General features: G+C 36.7%; 1 protein-coding gene across 2 annotated transcripts in view; it reads right to left on the bottom strand.

Annotated features, from left to right (window-relative positions):
* Positions 1-19,620, bottom strand: part of NIPSNAP3A (nipsnap homolog 3A) — an 86,240-nt gene that overhangs the window by 34,476 nt on the left and 32,144 nt on the right. For both annotated transcript variants that reach the window (XM_033918371.1, XM_033918361.1), the window contains one exon: positions 15,193-15,351. In XM_033918371.1, coding sequence (XP_033774262.1) covers positions 15,193-15,351 — 159 coding nt within the window. The remainder of the gene's footprint in view (positions 1-15,192; positions 15,352-19,620) is intronic.

Raw genomic sequence — 19,620 nt, 5'->3', positions numbered from 1 at the left:
TAAAGAAATTGGCCTGTAGTTTGAAATCAGTGTGGGATCTTTATTTGGCTTTGGTAAAACAATAGTTAATGATTCAGCCATGGTACCAATAATATATCCTTTAGTAAGTTGATTCTGATATAAATTTAATAAATATGGTAACAGGGTAATTTGAAAAGATTTATAAAACTCTACAGTAAAACCATCTCCACTTGGAGCGGATCCAACTCTAAGGGATTTCAAAGCTGTTTGCAATTCGTTTTTTGATATTGGTTTTTCTAAACTTTCTTTTATATGTTCAGGAATTTTCGGTCCCGTTATTGATTTTAGAAATTTTAAACCATCTTTTTCCTTATTCAAATAAGGCTCAGAAGAATACAGGTTTTTGTAAAAATTTAAAAATTGTTTTAAAATTGGTCCAGTTTGAGAATAACTATTTCCTTTTTCATCTTTTATCATTATTATTTTTGTTTTTCTTTTTTTAGCTTTTAGATAATTTGCCAATAATCTTCCTGCCTTATTCGAATTTCCATAATACAATGCTTGTTGAGAAAATAAATCTTTCCTAATTAACTTAGAAGAAATTTCATTATATTTTCCTTTCGCTTTCAAGAGGTCTTGTAATGTAGAATATTCCCATTTTTGGATTAATTTAGATTCCATTAACTTTATATCTTTTTCTAAACTATAAAATTGTTCTTTAATTTGTTTTTTAATATATGCTGAAAAAGAAATAATTTGACCTCTAATGGTTGCTTTAAAAGCATCCCATAATGTTTCTATTGAAATATCCTTCGTATTGTTAATTTGAAAATAATCTTTCATTTTTATTTGTAATTCTTCATTAAAATTTGGTTCTACAAGCAAAGTATTATCAAATCTCCATATAGGTCTACTATCTTCTTTACCATCTATCTTAATTTTAATCCACATCCCACCATGATCAGATAGAATAATTGGATCAATGGAGGCTTGTGTTACTTGTTGAACTAATGAGTTTGAAACTAGTATATAATCTATCCTTGAAAAAGATTTATGAACATGGGAACAAAACGAAAATTCCCGCTCATTAAAATGAAATATTCGCCATATATCTTTTAAATCACAATTTGTTACCAAATTATCTAATCCTAATGATTTCATATTTCTACTAGGTTTTTTGTCCATAAAAGGATCTATAACAGCATTAAAATCCCCAGCCACTATTAAATTTGAAGTAGCCAGTGGTAATAACAGATGTTGTAGAGTTTTAAAAAATTCAATTTGATTCGTATTAGGTGCATATACATTGAACAGCTCTATGGTAGTATTTCCCAGAATCATGTTTACATGTATCCATCTTCCCAAAGGGTCAGCTGAAATAAATTTAAAATTTGCAGTACATCTCTTATTTACTAAAATTGCAACCCCTGCTTTCTTTTTTATAGCTGGTGCATAAAAACAATGTTTTATCCAATTATCTTTTAGTTTTATAGACTCTATAGCTGATAAATGTGTCTCTTGAATATAGCAGATATCTATATTTTGATGTTTCAAGAATAAAAGCGTTTTCTTTCTTTTTATTGGATGGTTTAAACCATTAACATTAAGTGAAAGTATTTTAAGCTCCATTATTAGAATTATTACTATCAAATATATATTTCAATAAATTATATAATGAGTATTTCTCTTTTATAGTTTTAATTTCCCTTAATTTATTATAAGATAAATTTCTTTCTTCTTTTAATATCTTACATACTATATTAATAAAATCCCAATAACCCATCCCTAAACCCTCCCTTATCCCATCCCTTCTTACAATGCGATAGCTTGGAGTCAAACGATCAGACCAGCCTTCTTTCCCCTCCTGAGCAACTTTTTTCATTATTTCCCCTGTATTATATAAGTTAAATATAAATCCCATTTTTTTCTCTTTTATGTGTATCAATTCTATTTTATAAACCTATATCCATATTTATATTTCTTTTTACTTGTATATTTTAATTTTTTTTTTATTTTTTTTTTCCCTTTCCCTATTTTCTTTATCCTTTCCCAACATAAATTATTCTCAATGTTTTGAACATAAATTATTTTATATTAAATGTCCTGACAAAAATCTCTTACATCTTATCCATAATAATAAATTTATTATATAATTTTTACTTGTATTGTATGTATATTGTTTAACAATATTAAATGGAAAATAAAAATTTACTTTTGCATAACAATTGAAATATTAATCTTCTCGAATTAGAAAATCACTCATATTTTTATATGCTTACATAACATTCATTTCAACCTGTTGTTATAAATCATCCTTCCCTCTATCTTTACTAATTGAACATTTTTTTTATTTTTTTTTTCATTTCTAAAGATGATCTGGACAAATATTTATTACCATGAAATTAGAATTCTTATAAAATTTAAATGATAAAATGAAACAAAATAAGAGGCAAAATAATGAATAAAATTAAAATAATTTAAAAATTGGAAAGAAAGTGAGAATTAAAATCAAACATTCTAAACAGAAGTCCATCTTGAAATGACTTCACTGCTTAGGGTGTCATATCTCTGCAGGCGACAGCTGATCTTTGCCAGCATATCGGATGTCTCAGAGAAGAGAGATAATGAAGATCCAGCAGTCAGACATCCCCAACATGGCTGTCCCACCGGCTGCACGTCACATCAACCGACCAACCACCATCATCTTCTTTAGTTCAACAGCCAGGGAACGATTATTGTCATCCCCAACACGTCTGTTGCAGGCCATCTCTGACTTCTCTCCAGGCGAGACATTCACAACTGTATATCAATTCGGATCTCTCTAAAGTGTGACCCGGGCCGAAAACGCTGCCGATTTTTCTCCGGAGGAAGCTGACCTCAGCCGCACCAGTAATCCAACCTCACTTGGCAACGACGAAGCCACGGCTCCCTCCCAGTTCCCATCCATGCCGGTTTCTGCCGTGCCGTTAACCACAGTACCTGAAGGGGAACGACAGTACCAACCCTGCACAAGCACTGCTTTTCTGTTTGGCGATCTCGAAACAGGAGAGCTCAAAGAAGGTGCCGTTTTTTTTTTTTCTCAAGGCAAGTGGTCAGTTCCTTGTCTTTCATGTTGTTTTTCGTCGTGCTATCCAATAGTCTCAAAAGATCAAAATGTTATCCTGTATTGTCTGTCAAGCTGTCAACTCCATGTTCATTCTCTGTTGCTCATTTCTTCTATCTCTGATCTTTTAGGAAAATGTCAGTCCATCCCCAAGGCTCACAAGGTCCCATTCGAATTCCATCACTCTTCCCTCTGTTCCTCCTTTACCAGGTGAGTAAGAATATCAATTTGCATATTGCTTTCATCATTCTTGAGTGGAATCTTCTTTATTTTAATTTAAAATTATTCTAATAGTTCCAAAACAGTTGATTAAATCAGTTTCGGCAGCCATTTTATATCCATTAAAGTATATAGAAATAATATTTTCTCTATGTTTTATTTATTTTAAAAAGAGTTTGAATGTAGATTTTTAAAACACATATTCCATTCATTTATCATATGACCATTATACTTAACTCATAGGTGATTCAAGAGATGATATAAATTCTTTAAGTTTTGCTGGGTCTTCAAATTGAAAAGATTATTCTTTATATGTGATTTTCATAGATGCTGGGTAATATAATCCATATTTAGCACCTATTTCTTTCAATGGCTCCGCCCCTCCCGTTACCTTTGCAAGCTCTCCTTCTCTGCCGCCGCGCAGCGGCGGCTCGTTCCAGGCTCCGCCCCTCCCGGTACATGTGCTATAAATTTCAACACTTTGCGGCGCACTTTAACTCAGCAACAGATTATACTGAAGTCTTATTTGCATGGCACTTTATTTTAAGCTCACTTTGGATGTTTTTATTTGCTATTTGAATATTTAAAGTGTCAGGTTAAGTTCTTTTAATTTATATTATCTTGTATTGTCTGTTTCAGGTGTCAGGTTATGTTCTTTTAGTTTATATTATCTTGTATTGTTTGTTTCAGTTACCTTTGCAAGCTCTCCTTCTCTGCCGCCGCGCAGCAGCGGCTCGTTCCAGGCTCCGCCCCTCCCGGTACATGTGCTATAAATTTCAACACTTTGCGGCGCACTTTAACTCAGCAACAGATTATACTGAAGTCTTATTTGCATGGCACTTTATTTTAAGCTCACTTTGGATGTTTTTATTTGCTATTTGAATATTTAAAGTGTCAGGTTAAGTTCTTTTAATTTATATTATCTTGTATTGTCTGTTTCAGGTGTCAGGTTATGTTCTTTTAGTTTATATTATCTTGTATTGTTTGTTTCAGTTACCTTTGCAAGCTCTCCTTCTCTGCCGCCGCGCAGCAGCGGCTCGTTCCAGGCTCCGCCCCTCCCGGTACATGTGCTATAAATTTCAACACTTTGCGGCGCACTTTAACTCAGCAACAGATTATACTGAAGTCTTATTTGCATGGCACTTTATTTTAAGCTCACTTTGGATGTTTTTATTTGCTATTTGAATATTTAAAGTGTCAGGTTAAGTTCTTTTAATTTATATTATCTTGTATTGTCTGTTTCAGGTGTCAGGTTATGTTCTTTTAGTTTATATTATCTTGTATTGTTTGTTTCAGTTACCTTTGCAAGCTCTCCTTCTCTGCCGCCGCGCAGCGGCGGCTCGTTCCAGGCTCCGCCCCTCCCGGTACATGTGCTATAAATTTCAACACTTTGCGGCGCACGCCAAAGGAGCGCGCTTAAGGAGCAGGTTCTGCTCCTTAATGCGCTACTTTGTGCGATCCTGCAGTGCGTTAAGCTAATCACCAATAGGTTCATTTTTCAAAATATTACTCTTCTGCTCTTATTAGGTTTCTTTTTCTCTTCACTGATTAATCTTCCTTTAAATACAAATAATTTATTCACAACTATAAAACAAGATCATTACTCTTTTTTTACTATGGATGAAACCATGTTGCCAATTCAAGTTGTTTGGGGGAATAGACCTTATCAATCTGATCATATTAAAAAGATCCCTCGTTCTTTTGAACGTCAAAATATTTGGTTAAAACCATCATTTTCAGATTCTTCACACAAACACTTTAATATTAGTTTTATAAATATTCGTTCCATTAAATCAAAATATCATCTGATACATGACATCGTTGTGCAACAAAATCTTGACATACTCTGTCTAACAGAAACTTGGCTCTCCACTGGTGAAGAGGCATATCTATCTTATGCTTGTCCACAAGGCTATTCATTTTTTTTTAACCATCGTAACAAAAAAAGAGGAGGTGGGTTAGCTATTATCTCTCGAGACTCATTATTGATACAAGTAGATTATTCACCAAAAAATTCCGTAATTGAATTTTTACATTGCTCCCTATTGACAAAGCCTAGGACTGAAATGTTATTAATATATTTACCACCTCCTGTCTCAGCTGATATTGTCACCCAGCTTCAATCTTTACTTTTTGACTTCTGTAGCTCTACATTAAATCCGATAGTTTTGGGAGATTTTAATATACATTTCGATGATCCTAATAACAATTATACAAGATCCATTCTAACACACATAAACCAACTGGATCTCCATCCTGTAATTTCCCAACCCACTCATCAGGCAGGTCACACTTTGGATATGGCTCTAATATCAAAAACCACAAACAATATTTTGTCATTAAATAATTGTTCTGCAGTTCCATGGTCTGATCATTATTTAATCTCATTAACATATAACACCATTCATTCTATTAATTATAATCTAAAACATCAAACAATAAAGTTTAGAAACTATAATAATGTTAATACAGAATCTATTCTCTCTTCATTTGAAATTGATTTAACAAAATCAGATTCAATAGATGAATTAGTAAATGTATGGAATGTAGCTCTTGTAAAATTCTTAGAAAAAGTAATCCCTCTTCAAACAAAGACAATTTCTAAACGTAAACTTCACAATCCTTGGTTCTCATCAGAGTTAAATCTAATTAAACAACAAGTCCGATCTTTAGAACGTGCTTGGAAAAAAAATAAAACCTTAACAAATTTACAATTGTTCAAGGAACAAATTATATATTACAAATCAAAAATAAATCAAGCAAAAATGCAATATTATTCAGAGAAAATAACAAAGGCCAAAAATCCATCAATGTTATATAAAATATTAAAAAGAATATCAATTTCATCTAGTAAGGAAAAGTCAAATGATAATAATAATACACTTACAGCACAAAAATTGGCAGATCACTTTACAGAAAAAATTAAAATAATAAGAAACTCCTTTGTAATAAATCAACAAGGTAACATTGTTCATGATCAGCTAAAAACTGAACTCTCAACCTCAAAATGTTCTAAGTTTAAACTTCCAAGCCTAAAAGAAATTGAGTTGGCTATTAAATCTATTAATATTAAAAGCTCAAAAGCAGATCTTCTTCCACCGTTCATTTTGAAACAATACTTTCAAATTTTTGGATCAGTTATCCATACTTTAATTACAGAAAGTTTGATCCAAAGTAAAGTACCAAAAGACTGGAAAAAATCAATAATTCGTCCAATTCTCAAAGATATTAATGCTAGTAGTACAGATCCAACAAACTATAGACCCATATCTAATCTCCCTTTTCTAGCCAAATTAACAGAAAAGATAGTTTATACCCAAATATTAGATTTTGTGGAAAAAACAAATGTTCTCCACCCTAATCAAACAGGTTTTAGAGAACATCACAGCACAGAATTATCACTAGTTGGTTTAACTACATCCATTCATTATTTTCTCGACCATCACAAAACTACTTTATTAATTTCACTAGATCTTTCCGCAGCATTTGATACAATTGATCATAAACTTCTCATAAACCGACTTCAATCTATTGGGATCACGGATCAAATTCTTTCTTGGTTTAATTCTTATTTTACAGATCGCTCTTCATCTGTTTTCTTTAAAGAATCTATATCTAATCCTATTTCATCCACTTTCGGTGTTCCTCAAGGGTCTATTCTTTCTCCTCTACTATTTAATATCTTTCTAGCACCACTCCTTACATTGTGCCAATCTATAGGTTTTCAAGTTTTCGGATACGCTGACGATATTCAGCTGTTACACCCTGTAGATACGGATAATATTTCAGATATACATGAGATTAGTAAGAAACTTGATCAAGTTCAGGATTGGCTGAATACTAATAAACTGGCCCTTAATATAAAAAAAACAAATTTGATGATTTTTCCTTGGAAGGATAATCCCACACTTGTCACTCCTATTACTATAAGAAATATTCCTTTACAGATAGTCAATAAAACGAAAATATTAGGAGTAATTATTGATTCCAAATTAAACTTTCATGACCATATAAGTTATATTGTTAAAACTTCATTTTACAGATTACGACAAATTAGATCCATTTCAAAATTTCTGAATGCACAATCTTTAAACATTCTTATCCACTCATTAATCATATCAAAAATAGATTATTGTAATTCTCTCTTTAGAGGTATTGCTTTAAATGAAATCAAACGTTTACAAATTATACAGAATGTCTCTATAAAACTCATTACAAAATCTAAAAAATTTGATCATGTTACTCCCCTACTTGAAAAAGCACATTGGCTACCTGTCATCCATAGAATAACTTATAAAATCTGTTTACTTACATTTAAAACACTATTATATAAGACTCCTGCTTTTATTCATAAACTTTTAATACCTTACCATCCTACTAGAACATTAAGATCTACTGATCAAAATTTATTAACAATACCTTCATTGAAATTGATCAACACAAGGCGACAATTTATATTTTCCATAACAGCCCCTCAAACCTGGAATGCTCTTCCAATTTTTATACGGAACGAACAAGATTTAGTAAAATTTAAATCATTATTAAAAACATTTCTTTTTAATGATGCTTTTAATTCCTGATTTAATGATGCTTTTAATTCCTGATTTAATGATGCTTTTAATTCCTGATTTAATGATGCTTTTAATTCCTGACTTTTTAGTTATTATTTTTCCTAATGTGTTTTCCTATGTTTAATCTTTTATATAACGATTGTATTTCACAACCCTATTTTTACCCAATGTAGTTTAATAAGTTTTAACCCCTGTAAGAATTGTAAATCCCTATGTTTGGTTTGTCTGTTTGTTTGCTCTCTTTTAACTAAATTTGGATTTGTACATCGCTTTGAATTAGAGAAAGCGATTAATCAAGAATAAATAAAAAACTTGAAACTTGAAACTTGAGTAGTAAGAATTGTTTCCTGACTTGTAGTCTCTTTAACGAAATCTTGGATAATAGACAGTTTAGAATCCTTATATGTAAGATTTTTCATTTCTTTTGCAGCTTTTAGGATATCTAAAACATGTTGAAACTTTCTTACTTTGAATATAATAGTTCTTGGTTTCTCTTTATCTTGAAGTTTCTTTTTGCCAATCCTGTGTGCCTTTTCTATTTCTATTAATCCTTTTGTTTTTATTGGGAGAATTTTTGGAATAATATCTTCTAGGAAAGAGATCATATTTTTCCCTTCAACATCTTCTCTTAATCCAATAATTCTTAAATTTTGGTTTCTCGATCTGTTTTCCATATCAATCAATTTTTTTTTCATTTCCATTAACATGGTATGGTCTTCTTTGTAGTTTTGCTGTAAGTTTTCAATCTTGTCCATTTTATTTTCTATCTTGTCCATTCTGTTGTTTAATATGTCGAATTTATTATTTATAATATTAATCTCTTGTTTCACTTCTGTTATATTAATATTGATTTTTCTTAGTTCCTCTAATACTTCAATAAAGTCCAAAGCATCCATTGGCAGGGGAACCTCACTGGACTGAGAGTCTTCTTTCATTCTTTTTGTCTTCCCTGTTGACTTAGAAGGAACTTCATGGATCTTTTGCTTAGTTGAAATCATTTTCAGGAATTTAATATTAAATCAGAAGAAAAAATATTATTCAAATTCAACTGAAAAATGCTCTTAGAGAGGAGCTCAGCCGTTAGCCAGCCATCTGCTTATACTCCAAGTTCCGGAATTCAGCATTGATAAATTCAAGGGATCTCTAAAGTGCTTTCTTTTTAAAGATGTCTTTGAATCCTAACTCGAACATTCTTCTGCAATATTGATTCATTAATCCTCACTTTTCTTTTAAATGTTTTCCCCTCCCCACTCGTATTACTCTTATTTGTTTCTTTTCTTTTTTAAAGTGCAGTTCATCTTTTTCCTCATGTTCCAGTTTGTGATTTATGTCTAGGTCTTTTGTCATGCTTTTTTATGATTACTTGTTTCCCCTTATTTTATTGTAAATCGCTTAGAATTTTATGTAAAGCGATCAAACAAATTTTTAATAAACTTGAAACTTGTGGCCCTGGACAAGTCAATCCTCCACTGCCCCAGGTACAAAAAACTTGGATTGTGACCCCACTAAAAACATAAGAGATGCCGCTGCTGGGTCAGACCAGTGGTCCATCATGCCCAGCAGTTCGTTCACGCAGTGGCCCTTTTGGTAAAAGACCAGTGCCCTAACTGAGACTGGCCCTACCAGCGTACGTACTTGTTCAGTAGGAACTTGTCTAACTTTGTCTTGAATCCCTGGAGGGTGTTTTCCCCTATGACAGCCTCCGGGAGAGCGTTCCAGAGATAGTATCTATATATGTGTATCGCTTTGGCTGTACCACAGAAAGGTATTATATCAAATGACTCACCCTTACCACTTATTCAGGGAACTAACATGTCTCTCTCTCCCAAGAGTACAGGAGGGCAGTAGGCACTGCTGCCACAAATCCCCAAAAGGATACACAGAGGGACTCATCATTGGATTTATCAAATCCTAGCCCTCTAATCTGTTCTCAAAGAGAGGGGGGGTATCAGCTCCAAATAACTGCTGACCAGTGATCCCTGCCTCAACCTATGCTAAATTGAGAATCTAGGCCTACAGTCTTCCAGGGAGGGGTGTGCTTATAGTTGCTACATGAGGCCTTATGTCTGCACCATCTCTTGGAGCCAGAGAAATACCAAGGAGTTGAAGGCAGCCCCCTATAAATGGACTGAAATCAGCTCTGAACAGATTTTCTCTAGCTCCATATGCAGGCAGGGGAACATAATTCATCTAGATTGGCATGGTATGGATGATAAAAATAATTACAAAGATCTGACTGTTTAAAGGCACTTTCTTGTGATGATGAGATATCCAGACAATAGTGTTTAGTAAAGGCCTGCACCACTGATAAAGTAGCTGCTCTTCAGATACCTGCAAGAGAAGCTGCCCTGAATTTGGATGTAGAATCTGCTAATGTTTCAAGCTTGTGGTTGCTAATCCTGCCAGGAGGTTGCAGTGATATTTTTGGTAGAATGAGAGGAAATCGGAGATCCATGTGGAGAAGTATATATGTTGTAGCAGGTATGCCCATCTTGCTGTGACAAAAAGTTGAGAGATTCTTACACAAGTCTTTCTCCCCTGAATTCAGAATTGTATGCCTGAAGTCTAAGGTATGTAGGATCTCCTATGCTTAACTTGAGTAAGGCCATAGGGGGAAAAAACATAAGATAAATATTAATTGATAAAGATGGAATTTGTGATATGGGATGTATGTGAATATCTACACTCCTGCATAGGCAGGTTTCATAAACAGACATAAGTTTGCTGATAACTTTGGGCATACACTGAATATTATCTAGGGAGCTCAGCAGATCCCGTCCAAATTAGCCCTTTAATCTGTTGATGTGGAGAAGGCATTTGATAGCATCTGCTGGAGCTAATTTTGGAGGGCCTAGGTCCCAAATTTTGCTCTTTAATGCTAGAAGTTATTAGACTTAGATGGTAAATAAGACTAAGAATATTATAATACCTCTGTATCACTCCATGGTGCGATCTCACCTTGAGTATTGTGTTCAATTCTGATCAACATATCTCAAAAAAGTTAAGGTGGCATTACAAAAAGGTTCAAAGAAGAGTGACCACTATGATAAAGGGGATGGAACTCCTTTCATATGAGGAAAGACTAAAGAGGTTAGGGATCTTCAGCTTGGAAAATAGATGACTGAGGGGAGAGATGACCGAAGTCTACAAAATACTGAGTAGTGTAGAACAGGTACAAGTAAATCAATTTTTTATAGGGCTGAACATTTAACATGTTAAATATTTAATGTGCGTTAAAATTTTTTAACTCAGGCCCGCTTACCTCCTCAGTTTTGCCCTGTCGCCACTGCCTGCCACCATGATCCATTATATCCCCTCCCTCCCTCTGACCTTTCATAGCTTGCCAGCAGTGTTAACGATTAAAGCAGAGCACTACCAGCAAGCAGGCTGGCTCCACAGTCTCTTCAGTCCCTGCTACATTGGAACAGGAAGTTACAGATGTTACTCGATGATGTAACTTTTTGTTCCGATGTAGCAGGGACTGGAGAGACTGTGGAGCCAGCTAACCTGTCAACAGTGCTCTTCTTTAATTGCTAGCACCGCCAGCAGGTTATGAAAGGTCAGAGGGAAGGAGGAGAGAGATACCCGATCACGGAGGGAGGGACGAGACAGATACCAGACCACAGAGGGAGGGAGGAGAGAGATACCCAACCATGAAGGAAGGAAGAGAGGGATTGAAGGAGAAAGATACCTGACTATGGAGGGAGAGAGGAGAGAGATACTTGATGCTGTAAGTTCCTGTTCCGGTGTAGCAGGGACTGAAGGACTGCGAGAGACTGTGGAGCCAGCTAGCCTAGAAGCAGTGCTCTGCTTTAATCGCTAGCAGGCTATGATAGGTCAGAGAGGCGGATGGAGGAGGAGGAGGATTCAAGAGCACAGAAAGATCTGCCAAGGCGAGGGAGAAAGATCACGGACTGATGGTGAGGGGGAAGAGGGTGATGTTTGATACAGCCAGATTCTGGAAATAAGAATGGAAAAACCAAGGGAGATGGAGATAGGAGGGAAGGAGAGAAATGGTGAGCATGAAGAGGGAGAGGAGAGAAGAGACAAGGAAAGAGAGGTACCCATGGAATGGAAAGGAATGGGATAGAGATGATGGTGCCCATGAATGGCAAGGAAGGGAAAAGAAGAGAGGGAAACTAGACAAATTTGAAAAGAAGGAAGAAAAACTGATTGTGGAAGATGTATATAGGGCAGGAAGTAAAGAGGAGAAAAAAATGGAAAAGAAAGAGTGAATAGACAGGAGGCCCTGGAAATAGAGTTCAGAGCAGAGGAAAGCAGAACCAGAGATGTGGAACGAGATGATTAGAAAGATAAAATCAGACAACAAAGATAAGATAAATGATTTTATTTTTAGTTTAGTATGGGATTTGATATACCGTGGCACCATACTGAGCAAGCACAGATGCTACTATTGTGCTCAAAAGGATTTGAACAGACTGTGTGGTTTCACAAAGTTTATTACCTTTAGGCCAGGGGTCTCAAAGTCCCTCCTTGAGGGCCGCAAACCAGTCGGGTTTTCAGGATTTCCCCAATAAATATGCATGAGATCTATGTGCATACATTGCTTTCAATGCATATTCATTAAGGAAATCCTGAAAACCTGACTGGATTGCGGCCCTCAAGGGAGGGACTTTGAGATCCCTGCTTTAGGCTATCACGTTATATTTATTTTATTTAAAAACACTTTTATCCCGCATATCCAAACAATCTATGCAGGTTACTTAAATACATGTACAAATCAATAAACAAACATAAAACACATAACCTCATCAGCTGTTTAGTCCCTTGAAGGTGGCAGTTTCTTCTGCCAAAATCTGGATCGTTGTTGGTACTGTACCTTATTATATTGATAAAATAAAGCTTGTTTCAGTTGTACTGGACATCAGCCTTGCCCCTTTTTTTGTTCTGTTCGCTTCATTGGGCAAAGTTTTGCTCCCCTTTTCTTGTTTAGTCATATAGATTTGTACAATACATGCTAACTCCATTTGCTGGCATTTTATTTATAAGCTACTACAGTTTAAAATAGATATACCGATACATTATATTTCTGTGTTCTTATAGCGGCTTGTGAATTCCTGATGTAGGCATCCATGCTGAAACACAGCCATGTTAAATCTTTCTCCAACACTGATCTTTTACCTCTGCATATTTAAATAAATTGAATTGCTTTTACATCTTTTTATTTATTCATTCAAATTTTCTATACCATTCTCCCAGGGAACGGTTTACATTAATTTACTCAGGTATTTAAGCATTTTTCCCTGTCTGTCCCAGCAGGCTCACAATCTATCTAATGTAGATAGCGGAACTACTGCAGCAAATTTGCAATCTATCCCTGAAAACAGGTGTGATCCCGGAGGATTGGAAGATAGCTAACGTTACCCCCATCTTTAAAAAGGGATCAAGAGGTGACCAGGGAAACAACTGACCGGTGAGTCTGACCTCAGTTCTGGCGAAAATGACGGAAGCACTGATAAAAGACAACATCGATGAACATTTTGAAAGAAAAAAACTTCTGATAACCAGCCAACATGGTTTCTGCAAGGGGAGATCGTGCCTAACGAACTTATTGCACTTCTTCGAAGGAATTAACAAACGGATGGACCAAGGAGACCCCATAGACATCATATATCTAGATTTCCAAAAAGCCTTTGACAAGGTACCCCATGAACGCCTACTTCGGAAACTCAAGAACCATGGGTAGAAGTGAAGGGCCACTACTCGGACTGGAGGAGGGTCACGAGAGGAGTCCCGCAGGGCTCGGTGCTCAGGCCACTGCTATTTAATATATTTATAAATGATCTAGAAACAGGGACAAAGTGTGAGATAATAAAATTCGCGGACAACACCAAACTATTTAGTGGAGCTCGGAATAAGGAGGACTGCGAAGAATTACAAAGGGATGTGAACAAACTAGGGGAATGGGCGACGAGATGGCAGATGAAGTTCAACGCTGAGAAATGTAAAGTACTACATGTGGGAAGCAGAAACCCGAGGTACAGCTATACGATGGGAGGGATGTTATTGAAGGAGAGTACCCAAGAAAGAGACTTGGGGGGTAATGGTGGCATGACAATGAAGCAGATGGCACAATGCGCAGCGGCTGCTAAGAAAGCGAACAGAATGCTAAGTATAATCAAGAAGGGTATTACAACCAGAACGAAATAAGTTATCCTGCCATTGTATCGGGCAATGGTGCATCCGCATCTGGAGTACTGCGTCCAATATTGGTCGCCGTACCTAAAGAAAGATATGGCACTACTCGAGAGGGTTCAGAGGAGAGCGACACATCTGATAAAAGGTATGGAAAACCTTTCATACGCTGAGAGATTGGAGAAACTGGGACTCTTTTTCCTGGAGAAGAGGAGACTTAGAGGGGATATGATAAGAGACCTACAAGATCATGAAGGGCATGGAGAGAGTGGAGAGGGACAGATTCTTCAAACTTTTGAAAAATAAAAGAACAAGAGGGCATTCGGAAAAGTTGAAAGGGGACAGATTCAAAACGAATGCTAGGAAGTTCTTCTTTACCCAACGTGTGGTGGACACCTGGAATGCTCTTCCAGAGGGCGTGACAGGGCAGAGTACGGTACTGGGGTTCAAGAAAGGATTGGACAATTTCCTGCTGGAAAAGGGGATAGAAGGATATAGATAGAGGATTACTATACAGGTCCTGGACTTGATGGGCCGCCGTGTGAGCGGACTGCTGGGCACGATGGACCTCAGGTCTGACCCAGTGGAGGCATTGCTTATGTTCTTATGTACCTGGGGCAATGGGGGATTAGGTGACTTGCCTAGGGTCAGAAGGAGCATGTGTGGGTTTAAACCCACAACCTCAGGGTGCTGAGGCTGTAGCTTTAACAACTGTGCCACACTCTCCCCATGTTGTTTACCCATGAGACTTTGCTGTTCCCCTGTTTCCTGTACTGAAAATATTTACAATGTTTCCTCACCCAAAGGAGGTTGTGTGAATGTTTTCCATTCCTCCTACTCCCTAGCCAACATACCAATATGGGTAGGCACACATTATTTTGCCACCACCCCTCGGTGACCCCCAAATTCAAATCAAAACCAGACTTGGTGGAAATTCCTAAGCCCTGCAGCTGAAGAGCTCCTGCTCTGGTGGCCCAGTGAGCTCCTATACTTGCTGTAGCCAGCGGCACTCTTATAGGGGCCACTGCCATTAAGGCATACAGGGACAGACTCAAAGAATGTCAGTATGTATATTTTGGAGGCCACTACTCCTTTTCAAACACTAGGGATACAAAAGATGTATTTAAAATTATATATATATATATATATATATAATATATACACAGTGCATAGAAGTCATACCTTGTTTTTCAGGCTTCTCCAACTGACACCATGGGACTAGGTAAGCAATTTCATTTTCCTGTTTATCCAACATAGGCAGTATTTTGGAGATAAATTTTCCCTGCCATTCCTGATCTTGGGCTACTTTTGTCCGGACTTCTGTTCGGTGCTGAAAACTATCTAAAAAGAGAAAACAATTGGAAGATTAGATGCTTACCTCGATAATCTTTCTGGTAGATGTGTCTAAGAGTCTTGACTATAGATAACATCCCCCAATTTGTGAGCTGTGCTGCAGGGGCATGAAATTTATATTCTACAACTCCTCCTCCTCTAGTGGCTGCAGGGCCCCCTTAAGTTTGTACCAAAGCAATCGATCATCACTACAACATAAGAAATAGGAAGGAGGGTTATGGGGATCATCCCTGATAATATATTTCTATTCTGCTCTGTAAGACAAAATTGAACCAAGTTAATAAACCCATAAAGCAAACCCAGGTGGCATGAACAACTCACCTGTCAAAGTGCAACCAGCACTAACACTTATGGAGCTCTGAGAGACTAACTTATTTTTCCTTTTTACGATCAATATTTTACTCTTCATCTCAGATTGGCAAAAGATCTCCAGCTGTAGACATACACTCTGTCCGAGGCAGTAAGCAGGTGAATTTTAACTGACAGAAACATCTACCAGAAAGAAGATTATTAAGGTAAGAACCTAAGTTTCCATTCTAGTGCAACATGTTTAGGAGTCCTGACTATAGATGAGGTACCTAAGCAGACTCCTTCGTGTAGGGTGGTATAGATGAGCCTGTTCTTGTAGTGCCATATCCACTCTATAAAACTTTGTAAAAATATGGCGGAGTGGACCACGTAGCTGCCCTACAATCTCCTTGGGAGAGATTGCCCGAGACTCCACCCACAAAGATGCCACACCTCTACCAGAATGTGCTCTCAAGGAAATTGGCAGATGTTTTCCATAGCTAATATATGCTGATAAGATCGTCATATATGCTGGCTTACCCAGCCTAGCAGCATTGGTGAGGACAAAAAGATGATCTGAGAGACAAAATTCATTCATCACTTTGAGAAAACTGAGAAGAACTCTCCGCACATATAGCGATTCCAACACTTCGTCTCTCTTCTTGGAACCCTTAGAATGGAACGTGGATAACCTCACCTCCTGATTGATAGGGAAGGACTACACCACCTTTGGCAAAAATGAAGGGACTGTGAGAAGGAAGACTTCCACTTCTGTAAGTCTGAGAAACAGCTCTTTGAATGATAATGCCGTAATCTCTAAGACTACAAATTAGCCAAATGGGGGTCTAGGATAACTTGTACTACCTTTACTATAATTTTTCTCTTGCACCTAAAGTGCTTTAAATTATAAATGATTTAGTTTATTAACCCACTTATTTTAAACATATAACAGTAACCTAATTTAAAAATAGTACTCATCCCCAAACTCTATAATGAGGTTGAAGTATCATAAATATGCATGATTCTCAGTAAAGAGACCTCTTATAACCTAGATGTTATTTCAAGTCTTCATTCTGAAAGCAAACATTGGCTCTGGCTGAAAAGCCACTAAGATAAGTGTTGTTGCTCTTGTTATAAAGTATATACTCAGAATAACAAACATATTGATTAAGTTTAATAATTTCAAAACTGTATCCCCCAGTCAGTTAGTTGGTTTTTTAACCATTTCATTAATAAATACTTTAATAAATATTTTAATAAATTTATAAAGAAATAAATAAATTTATAGGTAGGAAGGAGGTTTTGAAGTAGATGATTATATCATATGCTTTCAGAATGAAGACTTGAAATAACATCTAGGTTATAAGAGGTCTTTACTGAGAATCATGCATATTTATGATACTTCAACCTCATTATAGAGTTTGGGGATGAGTGCTATCTTTAAATTAGGTTACTGTTTATATGTTTAAAATAAGTGGCTTAATAAACTAAATCATTTATAATTTAAAGCACTTTAGATGCAAGAGAAAAATGATAGTAAAGGTAATACAAGTTATCCTAGACCCCCATTTGGCTAATTGTATACATTGGAGTGTGGGTTGGATAAATTATAAATTGATCCATATTTGTAGTTTGGTAATCTCTAAGATTACCAGAAATATCGTCTTCAATGTCAGATCCCGCAGTGATGCTTCCTACTGAGCGTCTCAAAACAATGTTAAGATTCTACAATGGGAATTGCTGTCTTACCGGAGGCTACAATCTGAGCTTGCCCTTCAAAAACCTGGCTACGTCAGGATTAAAGGCCAAACAGCCCTTTTCCACTTGGGCTCTGAAACATAAGAGACCTGCTACCTGCACTTTGAGGGATCCCATTGCCAGTTCTTGGTCCAGACTGACTTGCAGAAACCCCAAAACCACTGATACAGGGGCTATTAATGGCTCTACCTTGTCTTTTGCACACAAATGTTGAAACAACTTCTAGGCCTTTACATAGGCTGCAATCATTGTTGGTCTTTTGGCTCTAAGAAGGTTCGCTATGACCACTTCCAAGTAGCCTATTCGCTCTAGAGCTGCACACTCACATGCCCTTAAGCTTTCTGGTCCCTCCATGGGAACTGGACCCTATGACCCTTCTGAAGGTGCACCAGGTCTGCATACCACAGCAAATGCTGCCAATCTAGCGGCACCAGAATTACCAACTTCAGACGGTTTGCCATCCGCTGTATGGCCTGGCCATAGGAGAAAACACATATAGCAGCCCTTGTTCTGGCCACAGTTGAACTAAGGCATCGAAACCAGTGCTTCCTGACTTGCACCTGCAGCTGAAAACTGATCCACTTTCTTGTTTTCTGCTGACACCATGACGTCTAGTACCAGCCACTCCTATTGATGCACTATGTAGTCAAATACTTTGTGGGATAGAGACCATTCCCCCGGGTCCAAGGTCTGTTGGCTGAGATAGTCAGCTTGCACATTATGTACTTCTGCTACATGCGCTACCGAGAGCGCCTGCAATTAGGATTCTGACCAATGGAACAACCTGACCTCCAGGCAAAGCTGAGTACTTCTGGTGCCTCCCTGAGTACTTCTGGTGCCACCTTTTGGCTTTCATCCTGAATTCAGGAATAAACCCAGGCTTGCTTTTAAACGGAGTAGGAACCTAGGGGAACGTCTTAAACATCATATTAGCAACATCACTGCTGATTCCCAAAAGGGTCATGCCCCTTGTAGGGCATGCAGATACTGTCAATTTTCTATGAATACCAGCAATGTCCACATCCCTAACATTAATATCAACTTTGAATTACGTCAGAAGACTAACTGTAATTCTGCTCAAGTAGTCTATGGCATTTTTTTGTCCTTGCCGTAAACTTTACATTGGGCAGACTAAAAGAGCAGTTAAAGTTCGAATAGCAGAACATTTAAGTTGTATTAGGACTAACAAAATTGATTCTCCTTTGGTTGATCATTGGGGCCAAGCGAATCATATGCTAGCTGATTTGAAGTTTTGTGTTTTGAAACAATTTTTTCAAAAGAATGGACGTGACATATCTCAGCTGCTTACATACCAGAAGCAGCGGTTGATATTTGCCTGGGGAACAGTGATCCCCCATGGACTCAATAGAGAAATTAAATGGCTAGTGCCACATTGCTTCCTTTTTATTTGAGGGAAGAACGTAACTTGGAGAAATTTAAGAGTAAATTAAAGAGCTTTCTTTTTAAAGACGCCTTTGATAATTAGCTAGCTAGTTCCCTAGCTAATTTTAATTTTACTACATAACCTTATTGAAGCATTTTAACTTCCCCTACCTCATGTATTTTCCTAAACATCTTGCTTACTTTCAAATAATTTGTAGTTCTTCCTTTCCTTTCCCTGTGTTCTTAAGTTTGTCAATAGTCTTGTAAAGACTTAGCTCTTTTTATGCGTTGTATTGTCTCCTAAAACTTTGTAATTTTATCACTATGTACATCGCTTAGAATAATGATTAAGCGATTAATCAAAATTTTGTTAAACTTGAATTTTCATACATCTTCTATTTATGTCTTCCTGGGCCGCCGGATAGTCCTTGCTAGTAATCTGTTCAGCTGTGACATTTACCTCACGCTCTTTGATGCTATTTAACTTTGCTACTCTCGTGAGGTTTAATGCAACTCTGTCTAGCGGTCCTGAGATCGCTGCTCCTGGTAAAGTCAGTCTCCGCTCCTCACCTAGTAAAGAGAGTCAAGACAAAAATGTGTTTGATAAGTTTATTTGAATTATTTTTGAGTTATTTCTGAGTTTAGTGCTTGTTGTTATAGTTTATTTTATCTGTGTGCTTCCTATTCTCCAGCGCTTTTCTTCATCTTGAGAAAGAGTCTTTTTGAAACACGATCTGTGTCGAGGAAGTTGTATTTGCTTTGAACTGACTACATATTTATTGAATGATGAACTTGGACTTTTATTGACGCACCTGCACTTTCAAACCA

The sequence above is a fragment of the Geotrypetes seraphini genome, chromosome 1 (assembly GCF_902459505.1).
Source record: "Geotrypetes seraphini chromosome 1, aGeoSer1.1, whole genome shotgun sequence".
Lineage (NCBI taxonomy): Eukaryota > Metazoa > Chordata > Amphibia > Gymnophiona > Dermophiidae > Geotrypetes > Geotrypetes seraphini.
This window is presented reverse-complemented; position numbering and strand designations above follow the sequence as displayed.